The 24,192-nt window shown below is 40.6% G+C and overlaps 1 protein-coding gene across 1 annotated transcript in view; it reads left to right on the top strand.

Annotated features, from left to right (window-relative positions):
• The window catches only part of FHOD3 (formin homology 2 domain containing 3), a 365,517-nt gene that overhangs the window by 291,947 nt on the left and 49,378 nt on the right, over positions 1–24,192 (top strand). The window contains exons 17-20 of the mRNA XM_056484679.1: positions 1,637–1,851; positions 7,789–8,100; positions 11,785–12,668; positions 19,031–19,189. Coding sequence (XP_056340654.1) covers positions 1,637–1,851; positions 7,789–8,100; positions 11,785–12,668; positions 19,031–19,189 — 1,570 coding nt within the window. The remainder of the gene's footprint in view (positions 1–1,636; positions 1,852–7,788; positions 8,101–11,784; positions 12,669–19,030; positions 19,190–24,192) is intronic.

The raw sequence follows: 24,192 nt of genomic DNA, 5'->3' as shown, positions 1-24,192 counted from the left end.
GCTCTTCATGAGTCTGGGGTCCCACCTGCTCTGCTTGTGAGGAGGCAGAAGGCACTGTATGTAAGTGACCAACATGCAAGGAAAGAGTGGCTTCATGAGCTGTGACAAAACATCATGCTGATGCCAGAGAAATGCTTCCCCCTCTATTGAAAAGGCAAGATTCAGTCTCGAGAATTGGCTTCATGTTAGAACTGTAAACAGTTCCTATTTTATAACCATGCAAGTATGCAGCTTGTTATATTTTCATCCAGAGTCTGTAGGGGTTCCTTTTCTTGCAGAATTTGTTCAAAGCCTGTGCATACCTCTGGAGGAATAAAAGAAAATGAGTTTGTTCTTCATTATTGCTGTTTGCAATAAGGCAAATTGCGTCTGAAAACACAAGGACTGCTCTTCAAAAACACTTTTCTGTGCTCTGTGTGGATGTTTGCAAATGTGCATGTGTGTGTGGCTAGCATATGTACTAAGCATGTTTGTTACCACATATGGCTGACTTCTTTACCCTGCCTGCTTTTATTGCACCCTCTTACACTAATTTGGGCTGTCAGTGATACAGAAGGGGGGAGGAGAGGTGTTCACTGTTACGAAGTGTTTACAACAGTGTGTTACAGGGAATGGCCAGAGTGTTTCAGGGACATAAGCAGTAGTCTTGATTAACCTGTTTAACAGCTCACTTGTGGATAAGGCAAACAGTCTAAAGCCCAATCCAGCTGTATTCATGAATTTATTCCTTAGCAAATAACGGTGGTTAAAATTAGCAGACATCTGGAACAGGCACATATTTAAAAGTTATTTTGGTTGAAATGTATAAAGCATACTATGAAGAATATGATTGGTAGCTGGTCTTAATAAACAGTTAGTGAGTTCTGCCTGCCTAAAATGCAAAACAGATGTATCTTTGTTCTTTTAAAGTGACTTTGATGAATAAACTACATGTGACGTCAGGTACAAGCTATTGGATGTCTGAGTCCGGCAGAGAAATTTTTCAGAATAAAAAAAAGAAACTTTCCATTGTAGGCTCTGGAGAGAACAAAGTGAATTCCAGTGCATTGCTCTCAGTGCAAATAGAAGCAGGTTCAGAATCTCTAGGTAGTCTATCCAAACGTTTATTATTGGTATTATTTTCAGGAAGATCTGTTTTTGTGTGCTGCGTTTTCTTCTCCTTACAGCAAGTCTCAGATTTTGGCAATTTCCATCTGTATTAAGGGGCTCCGGGTCTGGAGGGGTTTTTTTCTTCTTTTGTTTTTTTTTTTCCCCTCCCATTTTAGTTTTGGGAGAGGGAGGGCTGAGAGGAGGAGGAGGAGAAGGAAGAAGAGGAGGAGGTGAAGGAGGAGGGTGAAAAGGAGGACAGACAAATGCTTCCAAAAAAGGAGGACCGTGCAGACAAAATACTATAGCTAAAGGTTCTTTAACTCTGCTGAGTTTTGCTTCTGTACTGTAATGAGCAATTTAACATTTTTCAGGGCAATAGTCTTGGCTTTGGTGTGCACTTTTTGGCAGACTGAGCAAGCAGGCAGTTCAGTGCTGTACCCCTTGTGTCAGGAAGTCAGCTCATTCTCCGCAGGTGTTTCATCCATAAACAAGCATCAGCCACAGGCTTCTTTTTCTTTACGGAAACCCTCTGGAATTTAACTTTCAGATACAAATACTTGGAGAAGTTGGCAGCAGAGGAGTATGAGAAGGAGCTGAAGAGTCGGAGTGTCAGCCGAGGCAGAAGTGAGCTGTCCTTGAATCTGAGATCTCCTTCAGCTCCATCCTCACCTGTACCCAAGTGCATCAGCCCAGCATCCATAGAGTCCCAGGAAGAGCTGAAGACCCCTTCCATCCCATGTGGAACTCCTCAGCCCTCAGAAGGTAAGTGAAAAGGAGGGCAGGGGAAACAATGCTGGGTTTATCACAGTTTCTCTTGGGATAGTGATGATTTTTGATGCATGAATGCAAGAATACCATCTATGAGGTGCCAAAATAAAGGGTCCTGTATTGTTCCATCCTGTCTTCCTAAATTGCCTACTTTTTTTGCATTGATTTGGATGTCATGTAATCTGTTCAATAATAGGATACACTGCTAATTGTTGCTATGATTTATACTATCATTGTCTGTTGCTCTTCAAATGAAATAATTAGAAAATAGAGAATACAGAGAGTCTTAATTTTAGTGTCATATTCCTTATATATGAGGAGTTACTGACTACTAGACAAACAGTATTCCTGCCAGCACATTTTGTGTATGTGGATTCTCTGAAAGAAATGCAACAGACGAATGCCAAGATTATAATAACCTTCCAGTAGAGCAAAGGCTGAATATGACAAACTGAAAAGGTCTTGAATTGAAGGCAGGGGGAGTGTGTTGATTATTTTTAATACCAAGAAAAACTCTTAAAATTGTAGCACAAGTCATAAAGGACTTAAAAGAGACCACAGACAATTAGTAAGAAGGAAAGTATAACTAGTGTTTGCACGGTTGGTTTGCTGTCATATAATTTATTGGTGTACAGAGCAATGCTTTTTGTGTGTGTTTGTATGTCATTCTGCCACTAGCATCATGTACCTCTCCTTCAGTCCTCAAAACAACACATGCCATACAGATTTATATTTGCACCACATGATGTTGCATTAACATTGGGAGCTAGAATGCATGTTGAGGGCAAATTATCACCATCACTCATTTTTATTTTATTTGATTTCCTGCTACATGCTATTGGGGATTAATGCATTTGTAACTTGCACTGCTTGGTTTTATGGAGTGTTATGGCTGGTAGCATGCTATAAAGCGAGGCAATTTAGGAAAAACATTACAAATACTGAATGCTGCATATGTTTGTCCTCACTGTACTAAGTAGGTGAAGTTTATTTTATTTAGTTTTATATATTTTCCCAATTATATTCCCCAGTTTTCTTGTTTGGAACCTTAAGAGTCTCAGTGGAAACATTTGAACTTAGAAACCACAGATACTTTCCTCCAATACTGATAGTCAGAAACATCCAAACACCCATTTCATTTAGTGCTATATTGCTTTTAGAGCAAATAAGCTGGATTTTTCCACCATTAGGATTTCAGAGCTGGGTAGGGAGCAAGTATCTCTTGTGATGATTATTTTAACATATTTCTCTTGGAAGCATTAAAAAAAAATGCAGCATGAAATGGAGCAGCACAAACCATTTGGAGAATACATTTAGAGCAGGTGTACAGGGCAGCTTCAGACAGCCAGAATATGGCAAAGCTATCAACATGTGGGGAGACAGGACATCTCTACTAAAACTCCTGGCAATATAGTAGGCATTGGAGGGCAGCACCTGCAAGCCTGGCACATGGACCACAAGGAGAGAATATTTGGATGGGGCAGGGTAGCCTTCCAGCCAAGGGCAGCTGCTGGCACATGGCCAGGATAGAACCTGAATAGGGGCCTGAAATCTGCATACTTCAGCAGGATCTGGGCATGGGGGATGACTGCTTTTTCAGACCTACCAAAAGTATTGCAAAGGTCATAGGAAGTCATGAGCATGTGGCAGGACACACCATCTGGAAGTGCCCTATTATTGGATATCAGGGGACAGGCTTAATGTAGACACTGTGCCTTGGACTCTATACTATTACTTGACTTCCTTATGCTCCATACTGAATTAAAATCTAATTTTACTGTTTTTTGGAAGGGTTATGAGTCCCACTTAATAAGGAGAGAAAATGAAGCATTAACTTGCTCATGCCAGTTGTAAGAAAAGCTGAAACAGAGCCATGGACAGAACTCAGATTACTTGCACTCCGAGTAGTTGCTTTTAACATGGGGTTCACCATCTTCCCAAGCAGGAATGAAACTGTAGAAGGAAAACAGTTCCCTGGTTCTGTGCAAAGGATGCTGTGCATAGGATGCTCTAAATACTCTGCAAGAATGATGTTAACAGATGTGTGATATTCATCTGCAGAATTCAGAACCTGAGGTCAGAGGCAAAGAGTGTTCATCTACTAGCAAAACAATAAGGAATTTTTGAAGTCAGATTTATTTTATTCCTTTTGTGCTGAAATATCCTTTGGCCATCCAGTATCTACTGGCATAAAGAAGGAAACAGATTCTATCTGTGGAACTTTGTCTCACACTGTGAAACGTGTCAGTACCATTACCCAATATAAAAATCTGGACTTATTGAGCTGAAGTGTTTTCTCATATAAAACAATTGGTTCCACTGAAGTAATCAAGTCTTGTAGGACTTACTCTTGTAAAACTTGTGTTATGGCATTCAGAGGAAATGAAGGCAGTCCTGTAACTGCAAAAAGGAACTTAATTGTTTTTTTCAGAGCAGCTACTTACTCTTTTGCAATTTCATTGGAGAATATTTTGTGAAGTGCAAGTATGCAGTAAAGGAGGAGCAACAATAACTGAGACATCTCTGAAGTCAGTCTACAAAGGAATTTCAAGTGAACCATTCTCTGAAAGAAGCAGCTTTTTTTGCACTTGAGAAAGTAAGCAGGCCAACCCAAGTGCACACTGTAGACAGTAGCAGACCTTCTGAACATAGTGCTAGTTGAGCACTAATGGTTCAAACACTGCCCCAGGAATGACTGATAAGAGCATCTCAGCAGATGGGGAAGCACCAGAGCATGAGCATGCAAGGAGACCAGCATCCCCAGTTGTAGAGCCAAAGGAACCATGATGCAGAAAGTCAGAGGAGGAACTGGGTGGGAGGCCAAAAAAGGATCATTTCTGGCTGCACAAATAAAGAGCCAGTTCAGTCTGCACCTGTTCTTTCCAACACAAGGAACGGGAAGAAAAGATTGGAGTGGGAGTAGGGAGAGATAAGGAGTGCCTGCAGAATTCAGAGGAAGAGGAATCCTATGCTGGAGTAGCTGAAGGGAGATAACAGCCAAGACTTTAGGTGATGCCTGAACAATTGAACCAAGAGGTCTTGGGCAGACATATTTTTCAGACTTACTGTATGCATCCACAAGGGACACTCAGCATATGTATCTCACACCTCCAAGTGGAAAGCAGAGAAAATAGATGAGGATGTGGTTGGCTAATCAATTAGCCTGACAGGGGATTAGATGTGAGCCCAGAGGGTTATTTCTTCCCTCTGAGGCCTTATAGGACTGGAGGGTTGAGTTCTTATCAGCAGGATACAGCATCTTGTGTCTGCTTCAAAGTTGATTTATGGTTGAGTATTAAAGGAAATGTCCATATCCCTCTACTGCATTATAAGTTATTAGGCTTGATTTTCAGAAGGAATCAGCTTATAAAGGTATCATGTTTCTTAACATCTCAGGCATACCTTCTTTGCTGTTGATGCTTTTTGATTTGACCAGGCTTGCTTTCCTGAGTCTTTGCATTCTCACCAGCAGAAGTCTGATGACAGTCTGAAGACTGAGCCTGGTCTGTTATTTATTTCTCTTGCCACCTGGAAGATTGCCACTTGGAGTAATGTTTTATCTGGTATGAAAATGGGTCCAGTAGATGTGGGACTGAAAGTTTGAGCTCTTTTCAAATAGGCCACTCCCAAGCATTCACTGGGAACTGTATTTTTTAACATCTTCAGAAGTTCTCACTAATATCACTGCAGTGGTTTACATGATGGAAATGCAAGTGATGGACACATGTCTAGCTTGCTGGCTTTGCTCTCTTGACAGTGTTTCCTGGCAGATTTGATTTTTGTACTGCTTTTTAAGGGAAGTACTGCTGGACTTAGCTCACTGTTTTTAAGTGATTTGGGTTATAGATGAATTGTTTGGTATTATCCCTAAAGAGAGAGGGAGAGGCTGTCAAAATGACTGTTAACATATCCTTGTTTTGTTCTAGCACTTAGATTTTGGTATTCCTTGAACTCAAAAGAGCAGCCTATGTCAGTATATTGCTCTTTACTCTTTGTTATGTAATAGATTTTGCTAATTTGCTGCATATTTCTGGTATGTATGGAATATTTCTTGTTGGAAGAGTATCTGGAATTCTTGTGAACATTCAGATTTTCTCAAGCATGTCTTATATCTCCCCTGACTTTTTTCTATTGAATCTTCAGTGTAGCTTCATAATGACAAAGTTGCAATAAGCATTAGGAGTCCTGGCTATCTTTTAATCAGCTTCTTTCTTCACCTGAGATGTGGGAGTTGACCTTTTTAGTTATTGCATGACAGTTGGTTTGTTGTTTTTTGGGAGTTTTTTAGAAAGAAATGTCTAAAATTCTTGTGAAATTATGATTATTCATGGATGAATTGGTGACATTTATATATATGTACCATTGAACCATGGCAAGCTGAGAATCTTTCTTGCTAAAGTACCACATTAGTTCCAGGAACTGAAGAATTCCTAAGCTTCCATCTCAGTCATATTCAAATCTTGGCTTGACTTTAAAATATTCTTATTCTATATCTACACACTAACAGCTGTGGTGAGGAACACATCACTGGGGTTTGCAGTGTCTGCCAACTTCTTGACAGCCTTTTGTAATTTTTATTCTCTCCTAGGCAGTGTCCAGGATACAGTCATAGGTAAGGTACATTTAGAGAAATGAGGCATGGGCAGAGGTTCTTGCATATCTAGTATTAGACTTTTAGGTGCTCTCAATAGAGAATAATGTGATCTTCATTATTTTGGCTTATATTTTCTTAGGATAAATCTACTTACCTGCTCACTAGAGGACTGAAATATTTGGATTGCCTTCCATTATTTCAGTGTGATTTTTTATTTTTTTTCCTTCAAAGGTTCATGTAGTACCTGAAGAAATTCTCACTGTATTTCATGTAATCCAAAGTCAATGAGAAGTCCAGAAGACTCTTTAGCAATGTTGTAACAAAAATTAGTTAACAGAAGGACAAAAAAGTATGACTTGATCATTATAGTTCAGCCACCCAACATAAGATTTAGTACAGAGGAAATTTGGGAAGTATGCAGAGCTAACATGCATGTCCATTTTTGTCACTCTTTGCATGGCCATTTCAGATTTCAGACAACTGTGAGCTGCTTGATGTGAATGTGTGGATGCTCTTCAGTTTCTTTGCAGCATGCAGAGAATATTTGCATGTGAAAAGCTGTTTTTAATGCTAAAAACCCTGAAGGTGAATGAATTATTTTTACTGGGAAAGCAGGGAAGAAGAAACCAAGTGTACTGTCAACAGTGTTTGCTGTGTGCCAACTGATAAGAAAGCTCATTGTATGCCATATGCCAACCAACTGGAAACTAAATATGTGCCATATGCCAAGCAGTTGGAAACTTTGCTCAGTTTTGATGTGGCTATTCTGAAGTAAATGTGCATGAAACAACATATGGTTTTTGTCAGCCAAATGTGTGACAGTGCCATTTCCAGACTGTACCATTCAACTGTGTTATTAAAACTAATATTTGTATTTTTTTTTTGTTGAAGTGTTCCTCATCAGGTGAAAAAAGAACTCTTCCAGAACCCAAAGAAAATTCAACCAAAAGCCACAATCACCCTCATTTTTGTTTTTGCTATTTATTTTTTTTTAAATCTGTTCTTTCCTGGCTCTGTCTAGGCACGAGTTGTCAATGCTCAGGTGAGATGCCCATTTTCTGCTGGTTCGTTCTAATCCTTGTGCAAGTCCACCACTGCAGCTGTGGAAGTATGTATAAAAACAGTGGGCTGGCTCCAGGCAGCGAGCGAGGGGCTTGCCAGGTGCTGTTGTCACACAACATCCATCAGTCTGTTGCTCCTAATGGCCCTAAGCATGCCCTGGGCTTGCTCAATTCTCTCTCCATAAGGCACTTGTGCAGCTCTCACGTGGAGAGGGGTGAACCTGAGACAGCTCTGTTGTTAAGTGAATCTTTTTCTCCCGTTGTTCTCTCCACCAGTGAGTGCCAGTGAACCCGAACCAGAGACAGAGACAGAACCAGAAGCAGAAGCAGAGCAGGAGGCTGAGGCTGAGGCCAAGCAGGGAACGGAGACACCCAAGGAAATAGAGACTACAGAGGTGGGACCAGAGAGTGAGGTGGAGCAAGGACCAGAGAGAGAGCCAGAAGAAAGTGCAATACTCAGTGAAAAGGAGAGGCAGAATGAGGAAGTGAATGAAAAAGACAACTGTTCTGCATCCAGTATATCCTCAGCAAGCAGCACTTTAGAGAGGGAAGAGAGAGAGGACAAGTTAACCAGTGACAATGAAACTGGTAAAGTGAAGCTTTTTCAATAATGAAGGGTTTCTGGTGGAAAAAAATGTTAAACTAGCAGCTCTGATGTTGTTAATTAGCTAACAAACCCTTTGCACCTAAGACTTTCTTCACCATGGCCAGATCTTCTCTACTCTGCTTGGACATCCAAACTTTATTTGGGTTACTATGTTTGAGGGACAGTAGGGTCTTGATGAAATGACTTTTCATTTGATTTGTGATAATTTTCTTCCCCTAAGATTAATATATTAACTACTGAATCACCATGTTGCAGAGACTTGCACCTCTAGCTCCTGGAGATTTTGTTTTTTCTGCACATAAGTCAGTGAGACAAAGGGCTGTGCTGACATGATTCGTCACAAAGTTCCAGATACCTTTTCTCATCATTTTAGTGGAAAAGGAAGAGCAGTGGGGGCTGAGAGATTTGTTCCTTCCCTTTAGTTCTTCTGTCTTGGTCAGGCTTTAGACACCAGAGAGAAATACATAGGAGCTGCTGAAAATAGATCTGGGCTGTGGCCACCTTTAGCCCACGTTGAGGAGGCACATGAATTACACCTTGTCTGGAAAAGACCAGTTTCATGGTGCTGAGGGATTCTAGTCAAATACATCACCAGGTACCAGCCTGGAAAGGCCCAGCCTGGGAAACACCATAAGTACCAAGTTTCTGCCCAGAGAGATAATGATAACCAGAGTTTGTCTTTCAGCCCAGGCAGGCAGGGAATAAAAGGCAGATTTTGACTTTGTTGTTTACTCTTTTCCCTTTTTTATGGGGAGGTAAAGGAATGCAATATAATTAGAGCATTTGATTCCCAGGTTTTCTTTGATCTGAACCACAGAATGCATTGTCCTACATTTTCTAAATTCTATATAAGAAAATGAGATGTGCTTCACAGTGTGAAATAGTCCTGCTCTGTCCTGAAAGAAGAGGGATAGCTCTGAATCCCAATGATTACCTCATAGACATAAACTGTCATATTGAATTGTTCAACTTTAGATCTTCCTTTTTTTCTTTTTTTCTGGGAAGCATTACACAAATTACATCTTAAATTTTAGAGCTAATTTCTTTTCAGTCAGCACCAAGATTGAGTTACTTAGAATGCTATAGTACTCATAAAGAATGCAGATGGATATTATCTGTAGGAAAGGCTGGGGTGGGATCACAGATGAAGGATGTTGCTACACTTTGGCATAGTCTAAGTGCAAATAAAGGAGAACAGTGGCAAGTTTTTCTCCTTATCTTGTCTGTTACCAACCTGTTTCCACTCTAATTTAAAGTCCCTATATACTTTTGTTAAAAGCTAAGAAATGTACTCTTACTAAAATCAACATCTTAAAATTGTCCTACACTACCAGTAGACCAAAGATTCATTTGGTAGTGCTGTATAGGAGGACTAATGTAGTGAGTGAATTGTTTGCTCTCTAGCAGCTGAGGAGTTTTGGAAAGCAAACAAGAGCACTTTGTCCAGCAGTTCTGACATTCTGAACATGCATTTTGCAATTTTTGAGATGGCCAGTTGGTTCTGCCCAGGGGCATTGAGGACAAAAGAATAAAACCCTTGGTGCAAGCTTGTTTCTCCAATGGTGTTTCAAAGCTTTGCCTGTGGAGAGGAGGGCAGAAGAGGGCATCAAGGTAGCCAGAGTCATCACAGAAATGATCTTTGATCAGCTTGGACTGTTGGGGGTGGAATTGGGGAACACAAATTAGAGGTTGTGTCTGGGCTAATTCTGATGAGTAGTTCTGGAAAAGGGATTAAACACTGGAGGATCCCATCTGGTGAAACTGAAAGGGGGTAGATCCTGTGGGGTTTTGGGATGGATCTTGGGAGCCATCTTGAACATCTTTGAAGGAAAGGCTTGGAGTAGGGGGAAATCCTTTGCGAGAGCACAGCTGGGTAAAATCTGTGGTGTGGGGAAGGAATTGTTTAGTGGTGATATCTAGTGAAGCTACCTCAGAGAGAAGTCTAAGAGACTGCCTCAGGTGACATGTACTGGTAAAAAAGCAATCCCATGGGTCAGGTCTGAGGAAAAATGAGCAGATAATGGAAGCAATCAAGCCACCTGCAGGAAAGTAGGTTGTATCCATTTCTGAAAAAAAGTCTTTCTTTTGTCTGGGGTTAAACCTCTGGGCTGATTTTAAAACATGGTTTAGAGCTGGATCTAAATAGAGAGGCAAGAGTCACTGCTGTCCATACACTTGTGCTGCAAGGCCCTACATTTTAATGCAGTGTTTTATGGGAGGGGAGACAGGGAGCTGTGGGGCCCTGGACGTAGATCTCACCAAGGGGACACCTTCTCAGAGCACAGGACTAGATGTTGTGGGAAGAAAGAAACTCTGTTGACAGAGGAAGCCGTAAAAGATATTTAAACTCCAAGGTATTGGAAAAGATGGGAGCATAAGTGAAGAAACCAAGATAAAATGGAAGTTTAAGAAAAAGGACAACCTGCAGGTATGAAAGAAAAATCTTTAACCACAAGGACCCCAAAAAAAGGCAGGCTAGTGATCAAAGTAAAACGATGAAATAAAAGAAGCAGAGTTTATGAAAAATGTATTAATAAAATGTGTAAGGACTATGGGGAACAGAAGGAATTCCATACAGGAAATACAGTAAGTGTGAAGAATTATCATTGTTTCATGTTTAATCACTTTATCTGACGCCCACTGGAAAAAGGAGCACCATAATTGTTAGACACATTATCCATATTGGTTAGCAGTATTAAATTGAGGGAAATGGAGTCACAGAGACACTTACATCATATATTTTTACAGTCTGACCACTATAATTTGTTATTTATGGTGCTGTCTCAGACCTGGTATTTTGCATATTATTGGTGAGAAAAGCAGTAGTCAGAAAGATGAAGCTTCATTACAGTGAAATGCTAAATGATTGTGATATGGGAAGGCCAGTAGTCTTTCAACACCAGGGAGGTTAACAGTGATTGATGAGCAGCATGTTCATAATTATTTTATATGGGTTCTCATGTTATAAACAGCTTTTAAAATCTTGCTTATTCTTACACTCACTGCATTGCCCTGAGAGCTGTACCCTGGGTATGCAGCCCACTTTGGAATTCAAATAGTCTGTGTTGGGAAGATGACCCAGCCAGGGGCTTCTGAGGAACAGCTAGGGCTGAAAGCTGCCCTTCCCTAGCCAGCAGGGTGCAGGGAGGAGGAGAAGTAAACAGCTACATATCAGCCTTGGCATCAGGCAGGGAGGATCTCTTTCATATGATAATATTGTCCTGAGGTTGTTCCAGTACATGGCCAGGTGAAGAGTATGATGATAACTTGTTTTGTGTCATTGTCATGATATTTAAGCCCCATTCTGGAATACCAAAGTTTATGAGAATTTATGCATTGTATAAAATGAGCTGAGGTAGTAAGTACAAAATGAAACTTGACAGATTTCAGGAGAAACCTGAACATTCAAATCTTGAAAGTTATATAGTCCCTCCCAAGATACATCTTATTCTCTACTCCCCTTCCTTCTCTGAGAGTTACTCCCAAGCCAAGAAGATCAGACCATGTATCAGCACTGTATCTTACTTCAAAATTTTCACAGTAACTGCCTGCCCAGTTTAAGAGTAGTTGTACATGCATCCTGGGAATGTTTTTGGCTGGTTGAAGAGTGTTCTTGGTGCTCTGATTCCTTCCTTGACTCTTCCCATCTCTGTGTGTGATTGCAGGTCCATGGTCACAGACCATTCAGGATGCTGGTGTGAATGAGCAGTGCAGCAACATCCTCAACAACAAGCGGTTCATGCTGGACATGTTGTATGCCCATAACAAAAAGCCCAAAGATGAAGAGGAGAAGGAGCTGGAGGCGAAGGAGGAAAAGAAGGAGACGGAGGAAAGCGAGGAGTCACTCACTAGCCTAGCCAGCAGGATCTCTATTCTTCAGGCCACAAAGCAGGCCAAAGATGAAAGTGTCAAAAAGATGGAGATTGGAAATCTGGACAACCAAGGCAGTGTGAAAGCCTTTGCAGAAAAGTTTAACAGTGGTGAGCTGGCTAAGGGGACAGCTGAAGATGAAATCAATGAACAGGTCCCCGAGAAAACACCAGCACAGACAAAGAAGGAATCTGATTACATATGGGATCAGCTCATGGCTAATCCTCGAGAACTGAAAATCAAAGATATGGATTTTACAGACTTGGGGGAGGAGGATGATGTAGATGTGTTGGACATGGATATGGGTCCTGGGGACTCCCTTGCTCCCCCTCCTCCACCTCCACCTTCTTTTCTGGGTTTGCCTCCTCCACCGCCTCCCCCCTTGTTTGGATGTCCACCTCCACCTCCGCCCTCTGCTAATTTATTGGCTCCTCCTCCACTGTTCAGCTCTCCTCAGGGTTTAGGGTCACCCCAGGTTTCCAGGGGTCAGCCAGCATTTATAAAGAAGAAGAAAACCATCCGTCTGTTTTGGAATGAGGTACGGCCATTTGAGTGGCAGTGTAAAAACAACAAACGCTGCAGAGAATTCCTGTGGTCCAAACTGGAACCCATTAAGGTGGACACTTCCAAACTGGAGCATCTCTTTGAGTCTAAATCCAAGGAACTGCCTGTCACAAAGGTACAGCTTGTATTCGGTTTGCTATTTTTCTGCTATTGTATTGGTATTCATTCTGAATTAGGTCTTGGTGATTTATGTTGTTTATATCAAACCAGTGGAAACTACTGGATGTGTTTCTAGCTTGGCCTATGACAGAAGATATTCCATAGCCTGACACTAGAGACGAGCCTAGGGTGGTGCATGTGCCAAGTTGCTCTCCTGTCTCAGGTCTGCCAGCTGTGGAATATCACTCCAGGTGGTGAATACCAACAAATTTTACATTAGATTGTCCATAGCAGAGTGCCAAACTAGATATTGGAATCTGAAATATTTTCTGTTGCATTCATAAAAAGGTCATAGCATGGTGATTCATATCTGACAGTGCATTTGACAGTTCTTCACTTGGTAATATTTTCCTAATCGTTCTGTGGAAAGGTTAGAATATCAGACTGCATCTGCTGCAAAGAGTCTACACATGTGCTTTGTTCTGAAGGATCAAATTATCAGCTGGACCGTGTTTACAGCTAAACTCTGCAGGAGTGTTGGGTTTTTGTTTTATACTGGTGAACAGGCATATTTTAAATCTTTAATTTATGCAATGTGGCAATTTTAGGATGGAAGCTGGCACAGGAAACACCTCTGTAGCTAGGATTCCCTCTTCCTTAGTATTGTTATAAAATAAACTCACAAAGACTCGTGACATGGCTGTTTAACATTAGAATCAACAACAAAAGGAAGCTTTTTATAGTTACATTTAGAAGGAACTTGAAGTAGCATTAAAAAAGTTATTAGCCTGAACATTTGTTTTTCATGGCTACATAAACTCTTTTTCTTCTAAGCAGCATAATTGGTATCAGGGAAACAATGGGTTTTTTCCAGTTAAAATGATAGTAAAAAATGTCCATCTCTCTTAAAATAAATTAATTGCTTGTGTGTTTTCTCTGTATGCCTATATGTCTCATAGTAACATAAAAAACAGTCAGCATCCTGAATATTTTACTTCTCTTTAGCCATAGAAAGTTGTTATATCTATTATGTATTATAGGTATTATTGTTTGCTCCTACTCTGGGGAGTCTGGATGTCTCACAGTAAAGGTTCTCTGGGTCACTTGTCCAGTTTATTAACTGGATTTTCTAATAGTCATTCTTGATCTTCTTGACAAAGTGGAAACATTGGAAATTCTATAATCGAGCCCCTAAGTACCTAGCAAGCAACAGGTACATAAAGAGATGGGTTGTGTAGATCCTGCCATCACTGTTCTTAGCTGAATTTTTTTGTGACACAGATCCATGCAAATCTGAAACTTTTGGTGTAGCACCTGTAAAAATGTGTTCAACTGATTGTTCATCTGGCCAATGCTGAGATTAATATCTCTCTCTAATTCCTTTTCTGCTGGGGAAGGAATGCTGGTGACGTTGTGGTGTGCTACTCCTCATCTTTCTCCCCGTAAATACAAATCTGCCACAGATGGTTCATAGATGGAAGGAATGAGAGCATTTTCTTAGATCCATAAAGTATTTAATTCCTTGAATTGAATGTGGAATTATAACATATTTGCCATGTCCAAAATTTAGCTTTGTGCTAAGTGCCAGCATTGTAATGGAGCTTATTCCTAATCTTTTATTCTCACATGAAATTTTGATAGAATTTTAGTTTGTTGGAATTATGACTTGTTTACTTTTCCAGTCAATCATCATGCATGTTCCCAGACTACCCTTGGCCATTTTCCCTCCCTCACACTTGCTTCTCAAACCTGCCTGATGCTTTGGCACAGCTTTTGGCTTCTGGCTGGAAGATGAGTGAGCAGGTTTCATTGAAATTAGTGCAAGTCTGAGGAATGATTTAGGTGCTTTTCCCTTGGCGACTAATAACTGCTCTCTGCATGAGACATTGTACTTTTGGCTCTCTTTCCACCCTGTCCCATAACACAGACATAGAAGTCTCATTGTCTCACTGCAGAGAAGACAATGGGGACCGAGGAGTACTGTACTAGAACTCGGGGCAGGCTTTTGAAACTCCTGCCTGGTTTCCATGAACACCAGCAAATCTTCCAGAGCAGGAGATGGTCCTTAGATCAAGGGAGAGTGGGAATAATTAAGCAGACCACCGAATCCGTAAAAGACTTGAGGTTTGGTAGGAAGATTGCGCTCAAATTAGGATAGCTCTCGATTTTTCCAGACTGCTTGGTTTATTTCCAGAGAGCACATTCCCCGTTGTGTCTAGTTTCTCCTGTCCAATGGCTGCAATCCAAAACAGGTTTATTCTATAATATCCTAAAGTCTGACTCACAGCTCAGTCGGTTCAGCTGAAAAAAGAGTGCAGAGCAACAAATCAAAAGTCAAATCTCTAGATTTCATAGCAAGAGATGGAAGTAGGTGCATGGAAAAGGAACAGTCCAGAAGGATGAGAGGAAAGCAAAGTCAGGGTGTATAAAGGGGGGGGCTTGGCTCTATTTTGTGCTTATGCTCTCTCATACAGCTGTAACCAATTTTACTCCAGTTTCTAATCCCTCACTGTGATTTCCACAACACACAGCTATAAACAGCTACTTCCTGGCTCATGAGAAGTTTTTCATTAAACACAATAGACTGTAATAAAATAAAGTGGATGTAAAATTGTAGGATATAATACAGGATTTGGGGGTCTGGGACTGGGAGAGGAGATTCTTAATTTTAGGAAAACTTATGCCACACTGAGAAACTTACACATTGATATTATTTAGTGGAGCACCTTAAGTTGCAGATGGTTAAGTTTTTAGAATAGAGCACCCTACATTATATTAGCCAGCAGAAAGAGTGATAGGTATCCCTTCCAAACCAGTGCAGTATTTCCTTCCTTCTCACTCCACCAAACAAAGCAGGTATTTTGGCAAAGTACTTCAAAGTGTTTATTTTTCTGTGAAGAGAAGTGAAAACATGCAGACACTCCTGAATCAAATGCTATTGTTCAGCCCTTTTACCATCCACTTGGTTTTGCATTATTTTGCTGATTCATGTATACCCTGTGGGATAAAGTGATCCATCAAGTGCCCACAGACATAAAAATTAGTAGGAGAGAAAAAAGACAGAATCTGTTTTCATGGACACATGCTTAGACACATATTCCTCTTGAAAGGATTTTTTGCAATTTCAGTAAATGTCAGGACAAGTCATAAATGTGGACCAGAATTTCTGAAAAAGATTACATACAGATATCCTGGAAAAAGTCAGTGGCCGCTGAACAATTCCATTTAAAATCTCTTGCATTAAATCCTTGCTAGTTGAGATAGAAATAAAATAAAATTACAGAAAAAAATAAAAAGCCATCTCAGTATTAAGGTAGATTTTTCTTCACTACTGATGCAGACTTTTGCAACTTTAAAGGCAGTTGATTATGAGTTGATGCTCATAATATAATTATTTGTTTATATGACCACTTGAAAAGTTATTTAATTTTTTCTGCTTTCCATATTAATTAAATAAAAGAGGCATATTTAAGACAATGTTCCCATCAGACTACAAATCACTTTCTGTGGGAAATAATAATAATCTGATCTGGACTACCCAGTCTTCAACTGAGCAAGAGAATGTGTCCAGTTAGGTCTTGTAAAGGTCTAAATTGACTATAATTGTTAATACATTGCAGAAGTGTTTGTTTTCCACAGATTATACTACCTATTACATTTGTATTTTATAATTACTTTTGTAATTATATCTAATAATATAGTATATATAGTATTCAGAAGTTCAGGGATTACACTTAATGCTGACACATTAAAATATAAAATCAAGTTAACTAGTTCACTGTTCCCTCAAGTATTTTAAGTCACTCTCTTTTAATGAATTTATAAAGCATAGATTGAAGTTACCAAATATTATAGTAGAAATTAGTAGTTGTAGCTTATTTTAACAGTCAGGCACTTCCACCTGTGCAATTTCATTGCAGACAAAAAGCAGTTCTTTCCTAGTGGTAAGGTAGTAAAGTTCATAGTAGTAAAATATTTCTCTTTTATTTATTTGGAAAGGATTTCTTTGGAACTCAGACGTCATCCCAAGAATGGATTTACAATCTCTTCAGCCCCTGTTTTTGAAAAGGGTTACTCACCCCAACATTTTATGTCCCATATGCAGTTATAGCTCTGGAAAATAGCTGCATGCACTGGGCCCTGTGCAGCTCATCTGTCTTTCATGACTCTTTGTTAGGGAGCGTGAGCACCGTAGGGATCGCGGTGATCCCGGCCGTGAGCATCCTGCATCCCCCAGATGAATATGTCTCTCTTGTCAGGCTTGGGAGCCTAAAACACAGCTGAAGATTTGAGGCTTGCTTACCCATACCACATGTGGGAAGCCTAAATTTAACTCCTTTCCCCTGGTCTTTTCCCTTCTGAATAAATTCTTTGGAGCTGTGTAATTCTGTGCTCCAAAGGACAAGGTAAAAAGTGGTGGTTTAAAAAAGGCTTAGTGCAGTACAAACTCAAGAGGAAGCAGTCTCTGGAGAGCCCTGTTTGGTTTTAATGTGGTCTTGGCCACTAACTGTGGTCCTGAGAATGTGATTAGTGGCTCAGGAAGTAAAAGTTACTGTATTAAAGGAGAAGCTGCATCTCACATCCTTCAGGTAGCTCCCCAAGAAAAGAGGAGTCTATTACTCAAAGAAGGGAAAGTTCAGGAAGCCTTTGGGGATACTTCTAAGCTGTTAAGCAGAGATCAGTTCTGACAGAACCAATATAAAAACATTGAAAACAAATGTTATCTTTGCTCTCCTAAAATTTAGTCTGTTTACTGCAAAATTATTGTTTCTTTTTAAGTTAAAAAAAACAACCCTCTTACTACTTTCTCAGATTATACACATTTGGTATTCCCTAACTTCTGTAAACAGCACCTGCCTACAGTCCCTTGTGCCCACAGAAGTTGCATCATACCACGTTAGTTGTTCTGGTGTGATGAAGAGACTGTGGTATCACATAGTTGCTGGGCAGGCTGCTGAAGCCAGTGGGCAAATCTCTTCCTGGGCAAGCAAGGTTCTGGGCTATGCTGGAAAAAGGTATCTTTTTAATGACACAGCTGCACTCCCCATTATGGGCTGTCCACAGCTGGAGGTGCTTTGATAAATCATATTTACTAACTTCCAATTCAAAACAGCAGGTAGGCCTGGCAGTGGGGTATTTTGTGTCTCAGTGGCTGTGGTGCAAACCCAAAGAAAGTGAAGGACAAAGCTCAGTAATCTAAAAAACAATCCTGAACACAGATTGAGACTTGAGCAGTAAGTCTCCTCCTGGGCTTTCCCATATCCACGAGAGATGAAAGACTGATACATCAGCTTGCAGGACTTCTCCCTACACTCCTGTGCTTGACAGCATTCCTCAACCCATCTCTGATAGGGAAAAGGAAGAAGAACCACAGAAAACATGTTTACAGTATTCACATATATGCAGAGGGAGAAAAAAACCCTGAGGATGAGAAACACAGTCCTCTCACCTTTCAGCTACCCAGCACGACATGTGTAGTTACCAAAGAGGCACCTTCTCACATAGGATGATGATAGAAAGATAGATGATCAGGTGTAAAACCAAAGACCACATTCAACACTACATTATGCCATATAAGTGGATATTGAGTCACCTTGCATAGTTGGTTCACATTTTACCACTATCAGAAGAAGAAATTCCTTGGATCTACTCTAGAACAGAATTTAAAGCATATGTTGCCAGTTCTTTATGATTTTATTATTATTTGTACTGGAGGTAAGATCCAAGGATATGGCTATTCCCCAAACTTTAGAAAAAGCACGAGGGTTGAAATTTTTCTGCATCTATGAAGGACTTGACAGACATATCAGGAGCAGTAAGGTAGAATAGTTTTCCCCTGGCAGCCAGAGGTCAGAAAACCTTGTCAGTGCCTCCAGAGAGGCACCTACATCTCCTTTATTAGTGTCTGAGGTAGATTTATAACACAGGAGAATGCTGGCAGGTGGGTGGGAACTGCTCTGTTTCCAGCCAGCCACACAAGTGAGAGAGGGTCCAGATTGGTGCACCCAACAGGGAATTGAACCCTGGAGCCCCCCATCAGTCCTGTGCCAGCTGGTCCCGCTGCACAGCAGAGCTCTGGGTTGGCAGAGGCAGTTTCCAGTGGTTTTCAGACTGGCTTCTGCCCCAAACTTCACTTTTGAGGACTGTGTCAGACTAGCTCTGCTCTGCACAGCAGCGTTAGATCTCTGAATCCTGGCAGCTCGTGTTGATAGGATAAGGATGTGCTAGAAGAATCAGCTTGTTTTGATGCCTGCAAATAAATTAGGTTTACATTCAGTGTCAGCTTTCTTGAGTGGGGGAAGTCATTAGTGAAAGGAGTGACTTTTCCTTTATAAAACACACCAGAGGAATAATGACCTTGTTCTCTTCTTTCCCAAGAAAACTGCTGCAGACGGGAAGCGACAGGAGATCATTGTGTTGGACTCCAAGCGAAGCAATGCCATTAATATTGGCTTGACTGTGTTGCCCCCTCCCCGCACCATCAAGACTGCTATTTTGAACTTTGATGAATATGCCTTAAATAAGGAAGGAATAGAGGTAAGAAAGAACAGTCAATGTCTTCAAGTCTGCATTTTCAGTACTTTTTTTCCCCCATGTTGCATGTGGCACAGGCCAGACTGGTCATGGAAGAAGGGGAAGGGGGTGTATTATGTCATGTCTGAGTGTTGAAGTTTGTGAAACCAGTGCAGTGGGCTCAGAAGCAGGAAGTATCATGAGGCTGGGCATGCTTAATGATTCATGGATTATCTGCTTTGTTTGAATAGCAGTGGTGTTAATTCCTGTCAGGTTTTTCAGAGTATTATCTGAAGCTTGTCTGAAATACTGCAAGCAGCAAAAATAGGCAGTGAGTTACTAGGGCTGATGCAACTGGTACAGGGTTTAATAAATTTAATGCCCAGTTAGCTGTTGGAGTCATTCTAGATTGTATATCTAATGGAAAACAAATACACTACTAGTTCTGCCCAGAATAGCATTTCTCTGTTACTGTTGTTTGAAGAAAAGCAGTTGGTATAAAGATTACAGATGATGTAATTTTTACCACTACATGTTTGACTTTGCAGATATTCTTACCAAGATCCAAGATGAGCTCTGTTTATTATTTTTTTATCAAAACATTTTTCTTCCGTGAAGTGTAAAAGAAGCCTGTGGCTCCACTGTTTTTTTCATTATGGTCATATGCATTTCATTTTTTTCTTTCAGTAAGCCTGTATCATCTAGTAAGAGCAATCTTCACAATTAAAAATCTCAACCAGTGGCTATCAGAGGTCATATATTAATTCACAGTCACCTTTTAGGTGGTTTGGCACTGTGTTTTGTGACTTCCCCCTTTCCACCTTCACTTTGCTGACTAGAAAATGAGAAAAGCTTTCTGGAATGAAAATGGTGTTGCCAACAGTTGCATGCAAAAGAAAGGCTGAAGGCAAAAGATTCGTTTAGCTAGAAGGCAAGACTTGATTTATCCCTACTAGAATACAGTTTCTTCCCCAAGCTGTATTACTTTTTGCTATATGCATATTTTACTCATATTATGAAGATGACAGATCACTCTAGAACCAGTAATTTTTCATTACCCAGCCCATGTACCAACCACTGCAGTCTGCAGTACTAAGCTTTAAAATGTTGGAGAGAAGTACCCCTCCAGCCAAGCCAAGTTGGATCTTGGTGCTGTAGGCAGTGTTTCCATACAAAGTCCAACATAAAATAGCTGAACTTCTGTGTATCATCTCCTTAGAATTGTGTCCTTCTCTGGCTTCAGGTGCTCTGCACAGCCCACCCTTTCCACTGCCAGTATTTGCCTCTGGGCTGCCCATCTGCCAACCACCTGCTGTGGTGTCCACAGCTGTGCTTTGTACCACCACACCCTCCTTTGGGTGGCCTTTCCATTAGCTGCCAGGAACCCATAATTTCATTTAAAATATATACGAAGGTGGGTTTCAATTGGAAGACTTAAAGAAACCAGGAAATTGTGCACTGTTAATATACTTGCCCAGTGCTAAATAAAAGGTCTCTGAGGTCTGAGATCTGTCCCCACAGCTTGAAGCTAAGGATGTGAGTAATCCTAATGTGAACATTCAGGTATTTGAAATCAAGAGAAAGGGTAAGTGCAGCACAGCCCAGGTACTTTGCACTTGGAGGTTGATTGGGAAGGATTATGCCCATGGAGAAAAGAGCTTTTTTCCCTCAATTATGTATGTTTATTTACTTCTTATCGGGTAAAACCCTACATTGAATTTAGATTTCCTTTTCAATCCCAAATTACATATTTTTGTTACAGAATGTTACAGAGTCAGACCTTTATGGTGATAGAGAGGGTTGGATTAAACTATGCAGAATTGGCCAGGTAGCACACAGGTTGGTACAGAAATGCTTTATTGTGAATCCCACTGTTCTCAGCAGATCCCTGCCTCAGTTTTCCATACTGCCCCTTCGGTCTACAATACAGGCAGGCTTTGTTCCCTGTGTCTCTTCTTATTATCTGTCTGTTCATTTGCTTAGGCCTCAAGTTAGCATAGAAGGAAGAGAGGTTTGTTTCAGTCTAGATTTTTAGAAAGTTTTATGGTTTGTATCTATCTAAGTATACGGACATAATTGGTAACCACTTTTAATGAATCAGTAATAGTGTAAGATCAGCTTCATTTATTAAAAACCCTACAGATAATGCAGCAATTTGCTATATAATGCAATTGATAGCTTATCTATGGGTTGATTGATGCAGGGCTGGGATGGGAAAAAAATATGCAATTTTCCTAATTAAAAAATTGCACCACAGTGGATACTCAAAAGCCTTTCTGCACCATAATTGTCTAGAAGAGCTGCCATATCCAGTAAGTAAAAGAGAGATATAAAGAGAGCAAGAAAAGATATGTGTGTGGTGACAACATAGCATTCACTGCTAGAATTTCAGAGAAGCTATAACTGGGGGCTTTTGTCAGATCCAACAGAGAGCAGAGTACCCACAGTGTAAAAGTCACCTGAGCCATCCCTTGCCTGGGCAGTGAACTCTGTGCCCTGTCCTTTGCTGAGGAGCATTGCTGCTGTGATGTGAGTGTGTGTGGCTTTAGTTCTGCACCTCAGTGGGTTAAATGGCACCTTGGAACTCACCTGAGCAATTTCTTTAAGGACAGTGGACTAAAGCAGTGCTAGCAACAAGGGATGCAGTGGGCTGCAGGTCCAAGTTCATGGTAGCCCAGTTCATCACCTGCTCAGCCACAGTTAGACCAGCAGTAGGGCCTCCACTGCTGCCCTACATCCTGCTGAATGCTGCATTGCTTTTGGCATTGAACTCTTGCTAGTAGTCCATGCTTTACTTTTTAACTTTAAATATATAACTAAATGGAAAAAATACTTTAGTTATTTTAAAGCTCTCAATTCCTAAGTACATTGCATATTTTTAGGTTTTAAAGCGATGAGGTACCCCCTGTGAAAAAAGGCAGAAAGTGAGGCCATGACACTGGAAAGGAAGATGTAGTGCACTTAGTATGCAAAGCAGGCACTGTTTAAGACACATTCTCAGAGGAATGCACATTGTGCAAGCATGAGCCAATCCAGCTGAAAAAAAAAAAACATTTGCCACCTTACATTTGCCAAAGTGTTTGTATTTTCCTTTCTTTGAAAGCTTGGCATTCATTGTGTTCAAACAAGTTAGAGCTCACTGCAGAATAAAGAACTGCCTCTTTAGCATGGATGAGGTCTTGCTGTTAGGTAAGCAAAAGAGCTGAGCTTAAAATCCTGGTGCCTAATTTTTATGTGTCAGAGGCAACTGCAAGAATGAAGTCAAACAAACCAGTCCTTGGTGCTTATCTGTTGCAAAGGAAATGAGTGGATCTCTCTGTAAAGGGCTGCTCAGTAAGGAAATGTGGACCAAAATCAAATAATACCAAAGACTATGGTTAATTAAACAGATTAAAATTAGGGTAATGCAGTGAGGAAATTAGTGGGGTTTGTTTTGTGCTTTACAATATGGCTTTGTGTTTGCATAAGTAGGTATAGCTTTTAGTAAATCTTTGAAATGAAAAAATCTCTCCACCTGTGCTGTACCCTCCATACCCAGGTGTGCTACACCCTGCATGCTCATAATAAATAATGTTAAGTATTGGTGTCTGGAGTGACTACATAGCCCTGAGATGTAAAAAAGGGTAAGAAGTGAGAGCTTGATGTTAAGAAGCCAGATGGTGACATGTATAAACAAAAATCAAAATCTGATTTTTGGAAACAAGGTTTTTTTCTGATCATTGACATGGTACATCCACATTTGCAGTTTCCAAATTGTTTAGCTAATGCTTTGTAAGAGTGATGGGATTTTTCAAATGATGCTAGCTCATGTGAACTGAAAGAACACCTTTTTTCACAAGTCTAGACAGAAGAGAGAATGGCGTCAGTGGTGCCTGGCTGGCCAGACATCCACAATCAGCATATCACAGCCCTAATCTGTTTTAGACTTTATTTAAAGAAAAAATGCCACACTTTCTCTCCTTGCAGCAAACGAAAACATCATCTGCAGTTTCTGTGGCCAGCAGATGTTCATGTATTTCTGTGGAGAGCTGAGGAAGAGCAGTGGTCTGAGGCAATGGTGTCAGTTCCCGATTATAGGGATGGTCATCAGCATTTTAGATGTAGTTCCTTCTCAGAATTGGATCATTTTTGGAAAAGTTGTAATAAAATAAGTGCAGGCAGCTTCCCTTACAGTGGAGTTCTGACCTTTCTTCATATGCTGTTGCATTTTCTCAGAGTTTCTATAGGTAATGCAAACCAGCAGTGGGTCTTGTTAACAGCTGCCTGGGAAGCTGAAATGTGAGAGAGCCTTTCAAGAGTTGGATTTCAAATATCTGGTGAAATACCCACTAACATGTATTTAGTCATGCAGCTTACCTATTTGTGGTCCTCAAGCCACAGAAATCTTTGGACACAACAACAAAAAGACACTTGAGTTACTAATTTTTTTCAGGCTGTTGTTCACCTGGTAAGATCAGTGAAACCAAACACTGAAGACGAGATGCCCCTGCAATCCCACCATCACTGAGAAGCCCCATTATGTCACAAATGAGAAAACTTAAGCACCTAATTTCCTCAGAGGTGCTGGTCTGTCACCATCACTGCTTAGGTGCTTCCTTGCATCCCACACTGAGGCCCATGACCCTCAGCCACATGTTGCTTTTGTAAGTCTTCTCTCTTAGGAACTTTTGGAGATTGTACCTAAGGATGGCAGAGTCTAGGAAATAAGCAGTTTGATCTCTTTGCTGAAAGTTCAAGCAGGTGGCTGAGTCCAGCAGTAGAATAATTAGGGTCCATTATCTCACGCAAAAATTGTTTATTTTCCTCCAATATTCGTGCACTGATTTCCCACAAAACATAGAACTCTGGCCCAAAAAGTTGTGTAAGAATGCATGAAAGTGAAACACATGTGTCACATATACTAGAGAATATGAGCATAGGGTTTGTTAATAACCAATTATTCTTTAATTGACCTGAAGATTGCTGACACCACCTCAATTACAAGAAAAGACCAAGGGAGCTGGTCCTGTCCAGCCTGGAGAAGAGCA

The sequence above is a fragment of the Oenanthe melanoleuca genome, chromosome 2 (assembly GCF_029582105.1).
Source record: "Oenanthe melanoleuca isolate GR-GAL-2019-014 chromosome 2, OMel1.0, whole genome shotgun sequence".
Taxonomy (NCBI): domain Eukaryota; kingdom Metazoa; phylum Chordata; class Aves; order Passeriformes; family Muscicapidae; genus Oenanthe; species Oenanthe melanoleuca.
This window is presented reverse-complemented; position numbering and strand designations above follow the sequence as displayed.